At 33.7% G+C, this 16,747-nt stretch overlaps 2 protein-coding genes across 2 annotated transcripts in view; one reads left to right on the plus strand and one right to left on the minus strand.

Annotated features, from left to right (window-relative positions):
- slkb (STE20-like kinase b) overlaps nt 1–11,368 on the minus strand; it is a 30,533-nt gene extending 19,165 nt beyond the window's left edge. Inside the window, exons 1-4 of the mRNA XM_073841526.1 lie at nt 10,572–11,368; nt 6,528–6,692; nt 1,735–1,783; nt 350–499 (exon numbers count right to left, since the gene is read on the minus strand). Of these exons, the coding sequence (XP_073697627.1) occupies nt 350–499; nt 1,735–1,783; nt 6,528–6,692; nt 10,572–10,721 (514 nt within the window). The 5' untranslated portion in view covers nt 10,722–11,368. The remainder of the gene's footprint in view (nt 1–349; nt 500–1,734; nt 1,784–6,527; nt 6,693–10,571) is intronic.
- A 2,382-nt stretch (nt 11,369–13,750) lies between these two features.
- The window catches only part of tsga10 (testis specific, 10), a 15,868-nt gene continuing 12,871 nt past the window's right edge, over nt 13,751–16,747 (plus strand). Inside the window, exons 1-4 of the mRNA XM_073842558.1 lie at nt 13,751–13,831; nt 13,919–14,074; nt 15,628–15,807; nt 16,052–16,129. Of these exons, the coding sequence (XP_073698659.1) occupies nt 13,751–13,831; nt 13,919–14,074; nt 15,628–15,807; nt 16,052–16,129 (495 nt within the window). The remainder of the gene's footprint in view (nt 13,832–13,918; nt 14,075–15,627; nt 15,808–16,051; nt 16,130–16,747) is intronic.

Here is a 16,747-nt window from a genome sequence, read left to right on the forward strand (position 1 = left end):
AAAGTGCATATTGCGAGCCTTGATATTTTGTTGTCTGATGCAATGACTTTCATCACAGAATAATTTACATTTGGTCAAAGTTTATTTTAGCTGCGGTTTAGTCTGACATGTAAATGACCCTGCTCAGCTCCTCTGTATCTTTCTGTCTCTCCACTGTGTTATTACGTAACTGTGAAACTGCTCATGAGCACAGGGTATCTAAAACGGCTCAAATCTCCTGCTGTACTGGGTAATGTGTAGCTGATGAGCAACAAAAACTAAAAACACTCCACTGTGAATCTGATAATAAACTTCCTGAACAGAATCTGTAGCATCCGGCCCTCTATACGCTTCCTACAACCCCACTCACCCAGTTTAACATCTCCGTCGAGTGTCAGCAGGATGTTTCCTGCCTTCAGGTCTCTGTGGATCACCTTGTTGTCATGCAGATACTGCAGAGCATCTAGAGTCTGCTTACAAACCACCCGGATCTGTGGCTCAGTCAGAGGCCTTTCCAGTTCTACAAACACACAAGAAAATGCTTACACAGGCAAACACAGATTTAGATGATTTATATATACTATTACAACAATATTTTACATTTTAGTTTTGAGTTGTGTAAAATTAGTTGCTGTTGATTTTCAAATATTTAGAATTCCAAAATGACTCTCAAACTTTGAATCAGTGGTTACTGAATCAACATATGACTCACTAACTGATGTTTAAGTTCATTTCAGGTCACATTAAAACAAATACAACATTTGTGAAAATTATTGGTTGTGTGACCCCTTATCTAAGCTCTGCTGTCACGTTTTCCTACCTGTGCCAACGTGGATCAAACAGCAATTACATTGAGTGAATTGCCTCAGGAATTACGAAACAATATCTGGATCAAAAGGCATGTAATTTTTTTTTATTTAATACTGATCTGAATAAGATATTTCACATAAAGGACGTTTACATATAGTCCCTTGTTTGTCCTGAACAGTTAAACTGCCTGGTGTTCTTCAGAAAAATCCTTCAGGTTGCACAAATTATTTGATTTTCCAGCATTTTTGTGTATTTGAACCCTTGCCAACAATGACTGATTGATTTTGAGATCCATCTTTTCACACTGAGGACAACTGAGGGACTCATATGCAACTATTACAGAAGGTTCAAACGCTCACTGATGCTTCAGAAGGAAAAAACATGCATTAAGAGCCGAGGGCGAAAACTTTTGAACACAATGAAGACGTGTACATCTTTTCTTATTTTGCCCAAATATCATATTTATATTATTTTGTACTGCACTTCAGAAGCTACAGAAGATACATACATGTTTTCCAGAAGACATAATAAGTTAAATTTACCCTGATCTTCAAATTCAAAAAGTTTTCACCCCTGGCTCTTAATGCATTGTTTTCCTTCTGAAGCATCAGTGAGCTTTTGAACCTTCTGTAAACGTCTTTTTAATGTGAAAATTCTTATTCAGGTCAGTACTAAATAAAAATAGCATGCATTTTGTATGATGCCTCTTATTTTAACATTTTGCAGATTCTGCAAGGTGTATGTAAACCTTTGACTTCAACTTTATAACGTAAACTGAACCGATTGCTTGAACAAGTCATGAAACCAGAGAGAATAATCAATGCACAGTTAAAGTTCAACTTTGCCTTTAAGCATTAAATGTGTTTTTGACTAATGACAAGGAACTAGTTGCTGTAAGTGACCTTTTCCTGATGCAGTCTTGCATGTCAAACACTGTGAACTCACCGAGCATGACAGCATCGACGGCGCCGCCGGCGCAGAACTCTATCAGGATCTGCAGACAGAAACATGGCGAACATAAAACTGGGTCTTTCCTATAACACAATCACAGTGTTTTACAAAAGCATGGCACAGTGTTTTACAAAGTATTAGCATACTGTCCCAAAATTCAGCTGGGAACAAAAGCAGCATTATATTTCGTAGGCAAATCTGTTTATCCTATTGTCATGAACACACCTATATGAACCTGCAGCCAGCGGTTTAAAAAACAGTCAAGCTGCACTCGTTCAGAGAGCTATTGTTCATTCAACTCATTTATTCTTGTAGACATGGGACTAAACAAAAAAAAAAAAAAACACTCATTCAGTTTAACCCACAAACACAGTCTGTTGCAAATCAATGGATAAAACCAGAACTCCAAACCTGGAAAGACATGGACGTACTAGCCCACATTATTACAAAACAATTTACGTCGCATGGCTGTGATTGGTCAACAGCGCTGCATTGCAGGGTCATGATTGGACACTGACGCTGCTAAGTCTTAAAGGCTTTTCTTACTCCTCAATATGGTGAACGACATAACAGGATTGAGCGAGAGAGGCCTGTATGAGCACGAGGAAGCACGGAAGCTTTCTGCACATTAGCGCCACGCAAGAACCGAGTCTCTTCTTTCCTAATACGATTAGAACAGGAGAGTTTCCGTGAACACCAGGTGGATAGAGGGGTCACGGCTGGGGTTGTCTGGAGAGGATGGGCAGGTATTGGTATGGACTGCTCACATAGTCACTACTGAACAACAACAGTGTGTCCTGCATCACAATTTAAAATTTATATTTTAGGAGAGTTGAGAGAAATACAGTTGAAATAGAGCACAGGAGAAGTTCACTTCCAGAACAAAACTTTACAGATTATTTACTCACCCTCTTGTCATCCAAGATGTATATCTCTTTTTTTTCTTCAGTCGTAAACACGTTATTTGAGGAAAACATTTCAGGATTTCTGTGGACTTCTATGGTGCCCCAAGTTTGATCTTGCAGTTTAAATGCAGCTTCAAAGGGCTCTAAACTATCGCAGCCTTATCGAGCAAAACCTCAAATGCTTGTCAAGTCTATCTCTGCGTCAACTCTGTGTATCCTGGTTAAAGACAGTTAGGGTTGGTTGAAAAACTCCAATCTCATTTGATCTTTGAAGTTGGAAGAGAAAATAAGATGAAAGTTTTTCGACATACCCTAACTGTCTTCAACCAGAGTACATTGAGCTTACATAGATCTAAACAAGACAAGCATTTAAGGTTAAAAAGTATATAAATTGTCAATTTTTTTTTAGAAAATAACCAACCGTTTCGTTAGATAAGACCCTTTTTCCTTGGCTGGGATCATTTAGAGCTCTTCAAAGCTGCATTTTGAAAGTTCAAACTCTGGGACACCACAGAAGTCCACTATATGGACAGAAATCCTGAAATATTTTCTTCAAAAAACTATTTCTTTATGATTGAAGAAAGTTCTGGATGTAAACTTCTCCTTTAATAGAGTAAATGAATACTTTCATTCGGCAAGTATGCATTAAACAGATCAAAGTGTCAGTAAAAACACTTATAATGTTCCAAAAGTTTCTATTTCTTTATTCCCTGTTAACATTGAGCTTGATCTGACAGCAGTTACATTTACAGTAACAAATACAGACCCATGCAGTCTATCGTATATAGCACTAGAAAAAGTACACTAGTATTCAAACGTTTAGGGTGAGCAAAAATCGCATTTTTGTGAATTAATCATTGCCAAAAAAAAAGATAATAAAAAGATCTAATGTTACAAAAGATTTTAAAAAGCTGCTCTTTTAACCTTTAGATTCATCAAAGAATCGTGAAAAAATATCACAGTTTTCACAAAAATAAAGCTGTTTTCAACACTGATAATAATAAAAAATGTTTCTCAAGGAGCAAATCAGTATATAATGTGACACTGAAGACTGATGTAATGATGATGATAATTCAGCTTTGCATCACAGAAATAAATCCCATTTTAAAATACAGTCAAGTTTTAGAACAGTAAGATTTGTTGTGTCTTTTCTGCTCACCAAGCTTGCATTTATTTGGTCCAAAGTACAGTACAAAAAATATTTTAACTTTTTAAAATAACGGCTTTCTATTTTAATATATTTTAAAATGTAATCTATTCCTGTGATTTCAAAGCTACATTTTTAGCATCATTGTCCCAGTCATATGATCCTTCAGAAATCATTCTATTATTCTGATTCGCTGTTCAAAAATGTAATTATGTTTAAAACAGCTAAAGTTTTCAAACTGAATTTTGTCAGGTTTCTTTGATGAATAGAAAGTTCAGAAGAACAGCATATAATCCGAAAGAGAAATCTTCTGTAACATTATATAAGTCTTTATCATCAATTTAAAGCATCCGTGCTAAAATCAGCATATTAGAATGACTTCTGAAGGATCATGTGACACTGAAGACTGGATTAATGATGCTGAAAATTTAGATTTGATCAAAGGAATAAATTGCATTTAAAAACCTATACAAATAGAAATCAGTTATTTCAAAAAGTTAAAAAAACAAAATCGTAATATTACTGCTTTGCTGTATTTTGGATCAAATAAATGCAGGTTTGGTGAGCAGATGATATTTATAAATCTTTCTGTTCAAAAACTTTTGACTAGTAGTTTATATTAAAATTAAGAAGCTTTAAAACAGCGTTAATGTCTGATTCTCACACTATTGTGTACATACTGATGCAGCACATAAAACAGTCAGCGTTATTCATCATCTCAAGCACTGTTCTGTTGTGGGTGAGATGTTGGTTTAGACTGGCAGCTATGAGAACAACAATAACCCACATAGTGAGGTCATTCAGTCTGAGAACTACAATGGGCATAGTCAACACACAAGATGAGGATTCTTTTACAACTCTGAAGTATAGGATTCTGTTTATTCCCATTGATTCCACTGTCTGGATAACAGAAGGCAGTATTAAGCCTCATACAACATAGAGAGGCCCTAATTTGTATGTGAACGCTTAAAAATTGCACCAAGTGGCATCTGAAATTGATGTGATCGATTCTGTTCTACTAACATATAATCAAATTTAGAGCAAACTAATTCACATAGACTACAGAATGGCTTTATTGATATTGATACATATGTGTTATTTACTATGTTTAAGCCATAAATGTCTGATGAATAATCTAGCTTAAACATTTCTTAAATCACAGCTAAATCAAAGCCCTCCTACTTCTTCATACGGAAATGGGCGAGGCTGATATCAGTCTATTTCCTGGTGTATGACAGGATCACAGTAAAATATGCACACCTCTTTCAGTACACATTGTTCAGTACACAAAGAGGCAAATGAAGAAAACAGGCACTGACTGAGAGGAAGGAGAGGCACAATTAGGGATGCACCGATCCGGATCGGCCGATCTTGCTTGCGCGTTTTGTCAGTAAAGCCGGTTCTGTAATCAGCGGTAAATGCCATCAGGTGTGTGATTTCACGTTGAGCCATATATACTACACACAGCCGTTGTTTACCGACGAGCTGCGCACATTCACACTGATAATGAACATGGATTTGCGCATCTTGTCTGTGAACAACGGCTGTGTGTAGTATATATGGCTCAACGTGAAATCACTCACCTGACGGCATTTACCGCTGATTACAGAACCGGCTTTATTGACAAAACGCGCAAGTGGATCGGCCGATCCGGATCGGTGCATCCCTAGGCACAATAACAATTAAGTACTTATGCCTGTTCTCACTGTGAGAAAATGCTTTGACAGAAGTGAATATTGTGATTCTAAGACTTGCTTTGTCTGGTAACTCTCATATTACATCTGAAGAACATGTCTAGGTCAAATTCAAAGTAAATAATAAACCGATTTCACTTAAAATTGAGCGAAATTTAATTGTGCATTGTACTACTCATTCAAATGTTTGACATCAGTTCGATTTTTTCAAAAGATTAATTAAATTCTCAAGGATCTCAAAAAACATTTGAAGACTGGAGTAATGATGCTGAAAATTCAGCTTTGCATCACAAAAATAAAAAGGTTTTTAAAATATATCAAATTGGTAATACTCTATTACAAAATGTCATCATTTTTTTTACAATATTACTGTTTTTAATGTATTTCTGATCACATAAATGCACCCCATGTGCACATTAGACTTTTTAAAGATTCTTACCAGCCCCAGACTTTTGACTGGCAATATACTTATGCACATGCATCAAGAATCTTGCTATTTTGAGCATTTGTACCATTAGTTTATGGTAAACTACTTTAGTGTGTGCACTCTGTATTTATACACAAATACAGATGCATGTATATATTTAAGAAAATGTTAATGGTGATTAATTGTTGGCCAAAATAAAATAAAACAAAATAAAATAAAATATTCAGGCTCATTGATCAAATTGAAAAATTTCTTCAAATACATAACTTTATTTCAAAGTAAGGAATAAAATTGAATACATGTCCTTATTTTTTGAACCTCCAAGATTCTAATGAAGTGAAGCTGGACTGAAGTGACCTGAAAGCTGTCTGAGGCCACTTCAACCTAGTTTTAAACTTCCACTGTGCAGGAAGGAAATGGTTTGAGACAACAAGAAAGCAGTGTTGTCTCCTATGTCTTTTGTCCCCATCTTTTCTTGTAGAAAACAAGGGGTATTAAGTAGTCAATATGAAGCATATATTAGCATCACTGAACAAGATGGGCCAAATCACTTTTTTTTATCAAAGAAAGATTCCAAACTATTGCTGTGGAAAACAATCTAAATCCACACTCACCCACAGTTTGCTCTCGTAGTAAAATGCGTCAAGCAGCTTGACAATATTGGGATGATCACATGATGCCAAGATTTCAATCTCCACCATGTAATCCTCCAGCTCATCTTCAGTTTTGGTGTCAATCACCTTTGCAGCAGCACAAATGCCTGTCTGCTTGTTTTGAGCCTGAAAAAAAAAAAACATTTACAGTCATTTACAGTCAAGCCCGAAATTATTCATACCCCTGGCAAATTCTGTCACAGTCTATGGGAAAATCCAAAGTTCTGTACCATTCCAAATAGTCCAAGTAGTTCTAAAGCATCCTAATTACCCTGATTCATTGGGAACAGCTGTTTTAATCAACTAAATCAAAACAGAAGCTAGGGCTGGGCGATTTGGCCTAAAATCAAAATCTCGATTAATTGAACATTTTAACCCGATTACGATTAATGAACGATTATTTTATTCATTAATAAAATTATATTTAATTATATTTAAACAATATTAATTTTTTTGCCCTCATAGTTCACTGACAAGTTTTGTACAGTAAATATGCGCACATATTTTCAAGTGAGAGATTTTTGAATGAAGGGTGCACACACTATCTACTATCCATGATTATTTATTGAACATCAGTGTTGAACAACTGAAATTAAAGCACACATTGCTTAAAACGAAAAGTCACATTTTTTTTTAATTAGTGAAAATAAATAATTTGCACTTTTGGAAACAAAATAAATTATTTATAAAATAATAATAAATATTAAAAGTAGAAAATAAGCAGTATCTCTTCTAAATAAAATTACTCTTGTATATCCTGTAAATACTTTTTACTGTATAAATACTGCTTAAGCTCTCCATGGACATGTCGGCGGAATAACGCAACGTAACGGAGCGGGGTCACCTGACTCCACACGCAGTAGTGTTTTTAAAGGGAAAGTAATTGAAATAATTGACCTGGAAAAATTTGATCGATTATAGGTTCTGAATGTCGATTTCGATTACTTTTCGATTAATCGCCCAGCCCTAACAGAAGCTCTCTGCTGTTGGTTTGTGGACAGTCATGGCTAAAACAAAGGAGCTCACCGAGGACCTGCGGCTGCGCATTGTGGCTGCTCACAAGTCGGGAAAGGGCTATAAGACCATATCTAAATGTTTTGAAGTTTCAGTGGCTACAGTGCAAAGTATTATTAAAAAATACAAGACGTTCCGCACTGGAGTTTTTTTTTTAGCCGGTGGACCAGGGAACCTTATCACAGTAAACGGCATCATGAAAAAGGAGCAATACGTCAAAATTCTCAACAACAACATCAGGCAGTCTGCAGAGAAACCTAGGCACCAGTGGACATTTCAGCACGACAACGACCCAAAACACACAGCAAAAGTGGAGAAAAAATGGTTAGCAGACAAAAACATTAACGTTTTTCAGTGGCCCAGACAGAGTCCTGACTTAAATCCAATTGAGAATCTGTGGAGGGAGCTAAAGATCAGGGTGACAGCAAGGAGACCCTCCAACCTGAAAGAGTTGGAGCTTATCGCTAAAGATGAATGGGCAAAAAACCAGTGGAGACATGCAAAAAGCTGGTTAGCAATTATAGGAAGCATTTGATTGCTGTAATAGCCAATAAAGGCTTTTCTATTGATTATTGAGAAGGGTATGAATAATTTTGGACATGCTACTTTTTGTAAAATGTTAATAAAAAAAGTTCCACATTGATGCCTCTTGTACATCGTCCTATTATCTCGGGAGACGTCTATGTCATTTCTAATAAAAAAAAATCTTGCTGGTTGAATAAAAGTAACTTTACGTCAGAATTTGCCAGAGGTATGAATAATTTCAGGCTTGACTATATTTAAGAAAAAGTCTGTTTATACATAGCTCTCTAAAATATGAACCATATTAGTCTAGTTAAACAATCCTTTTAGGGTGTGTACAATGTAACATTCAACAGGTTGGCAGACACTTATTTTGGCAGACAAATATTTTGTTAGTGATGAGAATGACAAACTGTTGACAGTAATGACAGCAGATTATGTTTGTTTATATTAGGTTATAGTTTATTATAGACCTTCTAAATGTTTGAGGTGTGAATACGTGTGTAGACGACGCATGACTCAACACTAAATCTCTTTTAATAACCAGCAAAACAAGCACATCGGAGGAAAACACTACTAATTAGACTCATGCAGTCAGCGTGACGCAGTGTACTATTCAACAGAAATCCCATTCAATGTCATTCATAGTAATGAGTCTTTCTGCAGTGCTGAGCAATGAAGGTCACAGAACAATTCAAGCCAATATATGAGTGTTAATCTAAGGTATTTAGAAGCTAACGTGATTCAGTAGTGAAAAATTAACCAGGTCAAAGTCTGTTGTTTATTGCAGGATGATTGTCAATTGCTTCATGCAGTGGTTTTGATTGTATTTTGTGTGTTGCCATGTGATGCGGTTGCTTTTGATGTATTTGGCGTTATTAAGATGTTTATTTTTAGAATTCAAACATCTGACAACAGAAAACTTAAAATTATTACAAATATATACACTACCAGTCAAAGGTTTTTGAACAGTAAGACTTTTAATGTTTTTAAAGAATCCTTTTCTGCTAACCAAGCCTGCATTTATTTGATTCAAAATACAGCAAAAGCAGTAATATTGTGAAATATTTTTACTATTTTAAATAACTGCTTTCTATTTAAATATAATATAAAATGTAATTTATTATTGTTAATAAAGCTACATTTTTAGCATCATTACTCCAGTCTTCAGTGTCACATGATTTTTCAGAAATCATTCTAATATGCTGGTTTGCTGTTCAAGAAACATTGTTTATTATTATTATGATCAATATTTAAAACAGTCTGAATACATTTTTTTCAGGATTCTTTGATTAATAGAAAGATCCAAAGCATTTATTTGAAATAAAAAGCTTTTGTAATATTATGCATTGTACTCTTCAAAACATTCATTGATCAAAAGTGATGGTAAAGACATTTATAATGTTACAAAAGATTTCTATTTCAGATAAATGCTGTTCTTCTGAACTTTCTATTCATCAAAGAAACCTGAAAAAAATCTACTGGAGTAATGATGCTAAAAATGCTGCCTTCAAATCACAGGAATAAATTACATTTTAAAATATACTCAAATAGAAAACAGTTATTTTAAATAGTAAAAATATTCAACATTTTACTGTTTCTTGCTGTATTATTTTTCATAATAACAATTAAAAATCATACTGTTCAAAAACGTTTGACTGGTAGTGTATTTGTAATACAAATAAAATGTTTAAATAAAATACAAATAATATGTATTTTTAAAATATATCAGTTAAAACAAAAAGAAGACTAATCTAAAATAAAATGCTGTTTATAATAAAAAAAAAAAAAATTGAACTGACCAGGATTTAAGGTTACTAAAATAATTACAGCCACAGTCTAAAAAACTAATAATTATAGTTTCTATAACAGATTGTAGCTGGTGAGTCTGTTTGTCCTAATAACAGAAGATGAGGAAAGTGGGAAAAAGTCATTGTTTGAATTCTGACAGCAAACAAAACCACACTGTGATTACGAACCCCAGACCTCAATCCAACTAATCATTAAAGATCTGACTAAAATAAACTACTGTTTACAAACCATTGCCATCATAACCAACTTAAGCATGAAGAAGTTCTCTAATGTTTGTATAGAGGTTCACAGCCTTAAATGTAATCTCCAGATCACTCCATCCTAACAAACTAAGCACCATTAAGCCTTATAACAGAGAAAGCATTCAAGGGGACAAGACGAGAAAACAATCAAGCAGACTGGACACTACAAGATGAGGTCATGTGAATGACAACCAGGGGTATGTGCCTGATGATGTCATGTGAGTGGTGACACCATAAATCTCAAAGAATTCTGATACTTTTTTACTTTCAATAGTCTGTGTACAAGATAGATAAATATCAATAGAACAATTAATTCTATGTGCATTACATGCTAGTAACACTACATTCTATTAAAAAATAGATATAAACTATTACAGAAATGGAAGATTAAACAATTTCAATGTTTTTATTTTACCTTGAACACCTTTCCAAAGGCTCCATCCCCCAGTTCTCCCACAATCTCCCAGATTTCCTCCGGATTTGTGTCTCTGTGCACGTGTTCATATTGTTTCTTCTTCTTCTCTGCGCCCAATTTAAAGATCTTTCGGAAATTAAAGAAGGACATAGCCAGATCCCACACGTCTCTTTCAACAAAGAGAGATTTCTTTCAATTAATGTCTAAACAGGCGTAAATCAATGCAGCTGCTATTGCATTCCCATTGCAATTCAATACTATTCAGTCTCTTGTCTAATTAGGAAATAGTCTGAGTGTTGACATGTTCGTCTTTGCGCGTTATAATTGGAGAGCTTGATGTGTTCCAGTAGCAATCATACAGTGATCAGTATGTCAATGCAATAATGCACAGACAAAGAAAATTCTTGATTCTAGCTATTATTTCCTCTGAGATCTGAAGTCCAGAAAAATCATATTTTCAAAATAAAAATAAATCACTGAAATGCATTAGTCTACTGTGTGCAGTAGTGTAAAGGCGATCTTGAGTTGAATAAATCCGGCGTCTGGCTCTTTCGAGGTAAGTCATAAGGTTGTTGTTGTTCCTCGGAGTTCCATGGATCTGATCCGTAAAAACATCTAGTTGTTTCTCTTTCTCTTTAAATATAGTCTGACAGGAGGCTGATAAAATGTTTGTATCTCCGGTACAATCGCAGTCTTCACAGGTCGTACATCCTCCGGTCCTGGGTTAAAAACAAAACCGCACCAAACGCATGAAAACGCACAATAGTTTTTGTTAGGAGAAACTATGCGCCTCCCGTGTGCGCGCCTCCTCTAATCTAGCGGATTTGGTGGTGTCGCTGTGCGCGTTCACGAGGAGCGTCGAATTCTTCGCTGGGGTTCGGTGACGCGCGCCTGCGCTTTACTGGCGCCTGCCGTCGTGGATGTCAACACTGGTTTATCTTCATGCAAATATACTGGGAAAAATGTGTAGAAACATTTTTCTACTAAGAAATTGCATTATATGTGACCCTGGATCACAAGTAGCATGGGTATATTCGTAGCAATAGTCAAAAATACATTGTATGGGTCAAAATTATTATTTTTTTTATTAATTTTTCATTAGGATATTAAAATATCATGTTCCATGAAGATATTTTGTAAATTTCCTGCCGTAAATATTTTCAAAACTTAATTTTTGATTAGTAATATGTAACCCTGGACCACAAAACCAGCTATAAGGGTCGATTTCTTTCAAACTGAGATTTATACATCATCTGAAATCTAAATAAATAAGTTTTGTTTGATAGGACAATATTTGGCTGAGATACAACTATTTGAAAATCTGCAATCTAAGGGTGCAAAAAAATCTAAAGATTGAGAAAATCACCTTTAAAGTTGTCCAAATTAAGTTCTTAGCAATGCATAGTACTAATAAAAAAATAGGTTTTTATATATTTATGGTAGGAAATTTACAAAATATCTTCATGGAACATAATCTTTACTTATTATCCTAATGATTTTTGGCATAAAAGAAAAAATGATAATTTTGACTCATACAGTGTATTGTTGGCTATTCCTAAAAATATACCTGTGATACTTAAGACTGGTTTTGTGGTCCAGGGTCACATATGCATTGCTAAGAACTTAATTTGGGCAACTTTAAAGGATTTTCTCAATATTTTTATAATCAGATTCCAGGACCTATCCTAACTAACCATACATCAAGGGAAAGCTTATTTATTCAGATTTCAGATCATTTATAAATCTCTTATGACTGGTTTTGTGGTCCCAGGGTCACGTATTTCACAAACAATTACAAAAATACGAAAAGTAACACATTTAATTAAACGCGAAATTCTGAAGTGCATAAACTGAACTTTTTTTCTTTATCTTTTTTATTTAACGTACTCCATTTATTTAGAGTTTCGAAAAATCATTGTACAATTTACTTTTAAGGTTTACAATGTATAACTGATGAACACAGCTCGCATAAAACTAATAAATGTATCGTTTTATTTATTTAAACTGTTTGTTTTAGTTCATACGCCATTTTAACCATTATATTTATATTTTCTCATACTATACAATACTTTTGTTTAATTTTATACTTATTTCACCCGGTTCCGCTTCATTGCTTAATCTCCGAAACTACTGGACTTGAGCGTCCACAACTTGTAGTCAAGGCAACGGACGCAAACGACGGGAGAAAGAGTTCTGATTGGTTGCCATCTCTCTAAATATCTTGATTGACAGTTAAATACTGTTTTGTGATTGGTCAATGCTGATGTTTATCCCTCCGGGTAAAGAGCTTTAACGTGTTGAGATTTACTTCAACACGCTCGTTTTCATTTGCAAGAACCACTACGAGAGGTAACACAAGCTAATTTACACAAACAGTGCTTTGTCTTCAACGTTGTCTTTTATGAAAACAGAACGTATTTGCAGCTTTTATCAATTGCGAGGTTTAAATGTAACGTACAGTTATTTTTTCGTGTGAATGATTTTATGTGCCAGGGTACAAATGTATTGGTATTAGTGCCAATAATACAACTTTTAGTGCATGTTGTGGCTTGCAACAATTATCAGTAATCATTAAAATGTTAAAATAGAAAGAAAATCAAGTATAAAGTTTGCATAGGACGCATTTTCAGTGACGTGCAAACGTAGTATTTCAGTTGCCATGACAACAGGTGTCGGCGTTGTTGTTTTTTTGTATACATTTTGCTTGAGAAATTTTGTTTTTAGTAAATCGAAATACTACGTTTCTGTATGAACATGTCAATATAGTGATGCTTTATTGAAATGTATAGCTCTCAATACTCAAAATGATAGTTTCCTGTGGAGAATTAAGTAACTTTACAAAATAAATGCCCTAATTAGAGCTTAAACTAATGACTGGCAAAACATTTAATTTAGTCAACTGACTTGTGAGAGACAGGATGCTCCAAAGATGCCATTTTTACTTTGTTTTATTGAAGTTTTGCTTTTTGTTGGTTGTTTTAACACAGTATATCCAACAGGTGTCGCCAAGAAACCGTCAAAACTGGATTTTAGAGCCTGAAATTTGTGAACTGGAGGTTTAGGTGAGATTTAGGCCATATATGCAAGTCTCCAAATGTTCATGTTCCTCACATTTACTCAATATTCCTCATATTTCTCAATATTCTGATTCAGCTGACGAGGTCGAGGCACTGAGGAGGATGCTGAGGGCCCGTCGCTCTACCAGCCCTATCAAGGGGGCATCTACCCACCGTAGTCCCACTAGACAGTCACCTGTTAAAGTACTACTAAGTCATCATTGCAGTCATATCAGTGAAATTATTTTTTAAAATCCTGCTAATTTCTTTTTTATGTGTCTCTTTTTAAAGGGTGGCACGTACGATTCAGAGCTAATGAGGGTGTTACGAGAAAGAGATGAACTGCAAAACATGTTGGAGAGGCACGAGCGGCACCTCTCAGAGATCCAGGCCAATGTTAAAGTGCTCACAGCTGAACGGGACAAGACCAGAATGCACTACCAGCAGGTATGCAACACCAAAACGTCCAGAATTTGTGTTCTTTCAACCAAAAAACAAAAAAAAACAAACCTTGGTAATTCTGAGTGACTGATATTTACCTTTCAATTTCATGTTACTGAGGTACAGACAATAAAAGATTTTGAAAAATTATTTTTTAAATAATTAAAATATTATAATTTACATTTATAATCTATTATTATTTTATGATTTTTATGATTATGATTTTTTTTTTTTTTTTACATATAGTTATATATTTATTAGTAGTACTTGACAGGTTATATTTTATTAATTCGTTTTGGCTTTATTATACTAACAATATACAGTAAAAACAATAATTTAATTTTATATTAATTTCAATATTGCATTTATATAAAACAATATTTATTTAATATTGTAGCATATATTTACTACATACATCAAATTTTAATAATTTGTTCTGATTACAGTAAAAACAATTGTTTAATTTTATATTATTTAAAATTTTACCAATATTAGCAATATAGCCTATATATTTTTATATCTATTTTGTACCAAATTTAGCTTATTTTTGGTCAAATTATAATATTAATGTATTTTATTAATAGTATTATTTGCCAGCTTATGTTAATTTGTTCTGATTTCATTACAATAACAGTGTACAGTAAAAGTATTACAGTATTCATTTCTTTTATTTAAATTAATAAAACAATATAGCCTATATATTTTTATATATCTTTTGCATTTAATTTTGCATCCTTTTGGTCAAATGATTATATTTATATATTTTATTAGTAGTAGTATTTTAATAAATTATTTTGGCTTAATTACAATAACTGTATAAAGTAAAAACAATTCTAATATTAATATTAACTTAATAAAACAATATTAATTTAATATTTAGCATGATAGTTTTTAGTACATGCATCACATTTGTTTAGAACAAATTAATATATATTTAGATATTTATTATAAGTTTATAAGTTTGAAATATTTAAAAATTTTAAAATAACTGTTTTCTATTTGAATATATTTTAAAATGTAATTTATTCCTGTAATTTCAAAGCTGAATTTTTAGTATCATTACCATAGTCATATGATCGTTCAGAAATCATTCTAATGTTCTGATTTGCTGCTCAAAGAACATTTATTATTATTATTATTATGTTGAAAGCATCTGAGTAGAATTTTTTGAGGTTTCTTTGATGATTAGAAAGTTCAGAAGAACAGCATTTATCTAAATTAGAAATCTTTAGCAACCTAATAAATGTCTTTATTATCACTTACATTGTTTACAATTACATTTTAAAATGTATTCAAATAGAAATTCTAAATTTTACTGTTTTTGCTGTATCAAATAAATGCAGGTTTAATGAGCATAAGAGACTACTGTTCAAAAACTTTTAACTGGTAGTGTATATAATAAAAATACATTCATAATTAATTAATTTTGGAAATACAACGTATTTTCACATTTTTTTTTTACACAATATTTTTCTTACCCAGAAAGAAAGCACTGACCAATATATCACCAGTATCTTACTAAACAATGTGGCTCATATGTGCCCTGACTCCCTCTGCAGGCTCAAGAGGAGATAGCAGCTCTTCGGCGGGAGGTCATGATGTCAAAAGCCACGCGAGGGCCCAAGAGCAGTGTGACCGCTCAGAGCATCCTGAAACGAGTGGAGACCGAACGGGACGAGGCCATAGTAGACCTCAACCGCATGACCACAGAAAGAGACAGTCTGAGAGAGAGACTCAAGGTACGAGAAACAGCCTGATCTCTATATATGTGCTGTATCATATTTGTATGCATTCATGTTTGCTTGTATCCAGCTTATGAAGATGTTATTTAGGAGTACTAAAGGAAAATCACTTACGCACTAGAGTACAGTAATAAATTGAGTCATCTCACTGGGGAGCAGAGCGATAATACCAGGAGAGAGATGTGCTTTTTTTAGCCTGCTGAGTGTATGTGTGTTCCCTTTGAACTGCACGTCGCCTCAGATCTCTCAGGAGACAGCCATCAGCGAGAGAGCTCACCTGGAGCAGAGGGTGGAGGACCTGCAGGCTGCTGTACTCACAGTAAGAGCTCTGTATTTATGGACTGCCATGGAACTGTGACGACAGCTGGAGATTGAACATAATATACTTCCTATAGTCCGCAGCAAAGCAAAATCACAAATGAGATCTCAATTATTGTTCAGTTATACAATTGGAGACAAATTTAAACCTGAAAAGGTTGACATCAAAAAAAGTCAGTTTATTTAACCTTTAGATACAATTAAATAAAAGATTTACATATGTTTTTGTTTTTGTTAAGTGTCATATTTGGTACAAAAGGCTTTTAAAATTGAGCAAAAATATTCAGTTTGATGCAGGTGTTATTTTTATGACCAAAAAGTAAGTTAAAATTCTGATAGTTGTCATGTAAATCAATAAGATCTAAATAACATGTATATAAACATCAGTTGTCACTCTATATCCTCCAATAATATGTCTTATTAAGATATTTAAATTCCCCAAAATATTGTTGAGGGCAAAATATGCAATACAATGCAATACAATGATGACTGATACAAAATATAAAAGTTATTCTTGCATTTACTTCATAAAAAAAGAAACAATCAAGATCTTTTAGAATTATATTTTTTTATCATATTTTATATATATATATATATATATATATATATATATATATAT

The sequence above is a fragment of the Garra rufa genome, chromosome 6, assembly GCF_049309525.1.
Source record: "Garra rufa chromosome 6, GarRuf1.0, whole genome shotgun sequence".
Lineage (NCBI taxonomy): Eukaryota > Metazoa > Chordata > Actinopteri > Cypriniformes > Cyprinidae > Garra > Garra rufa.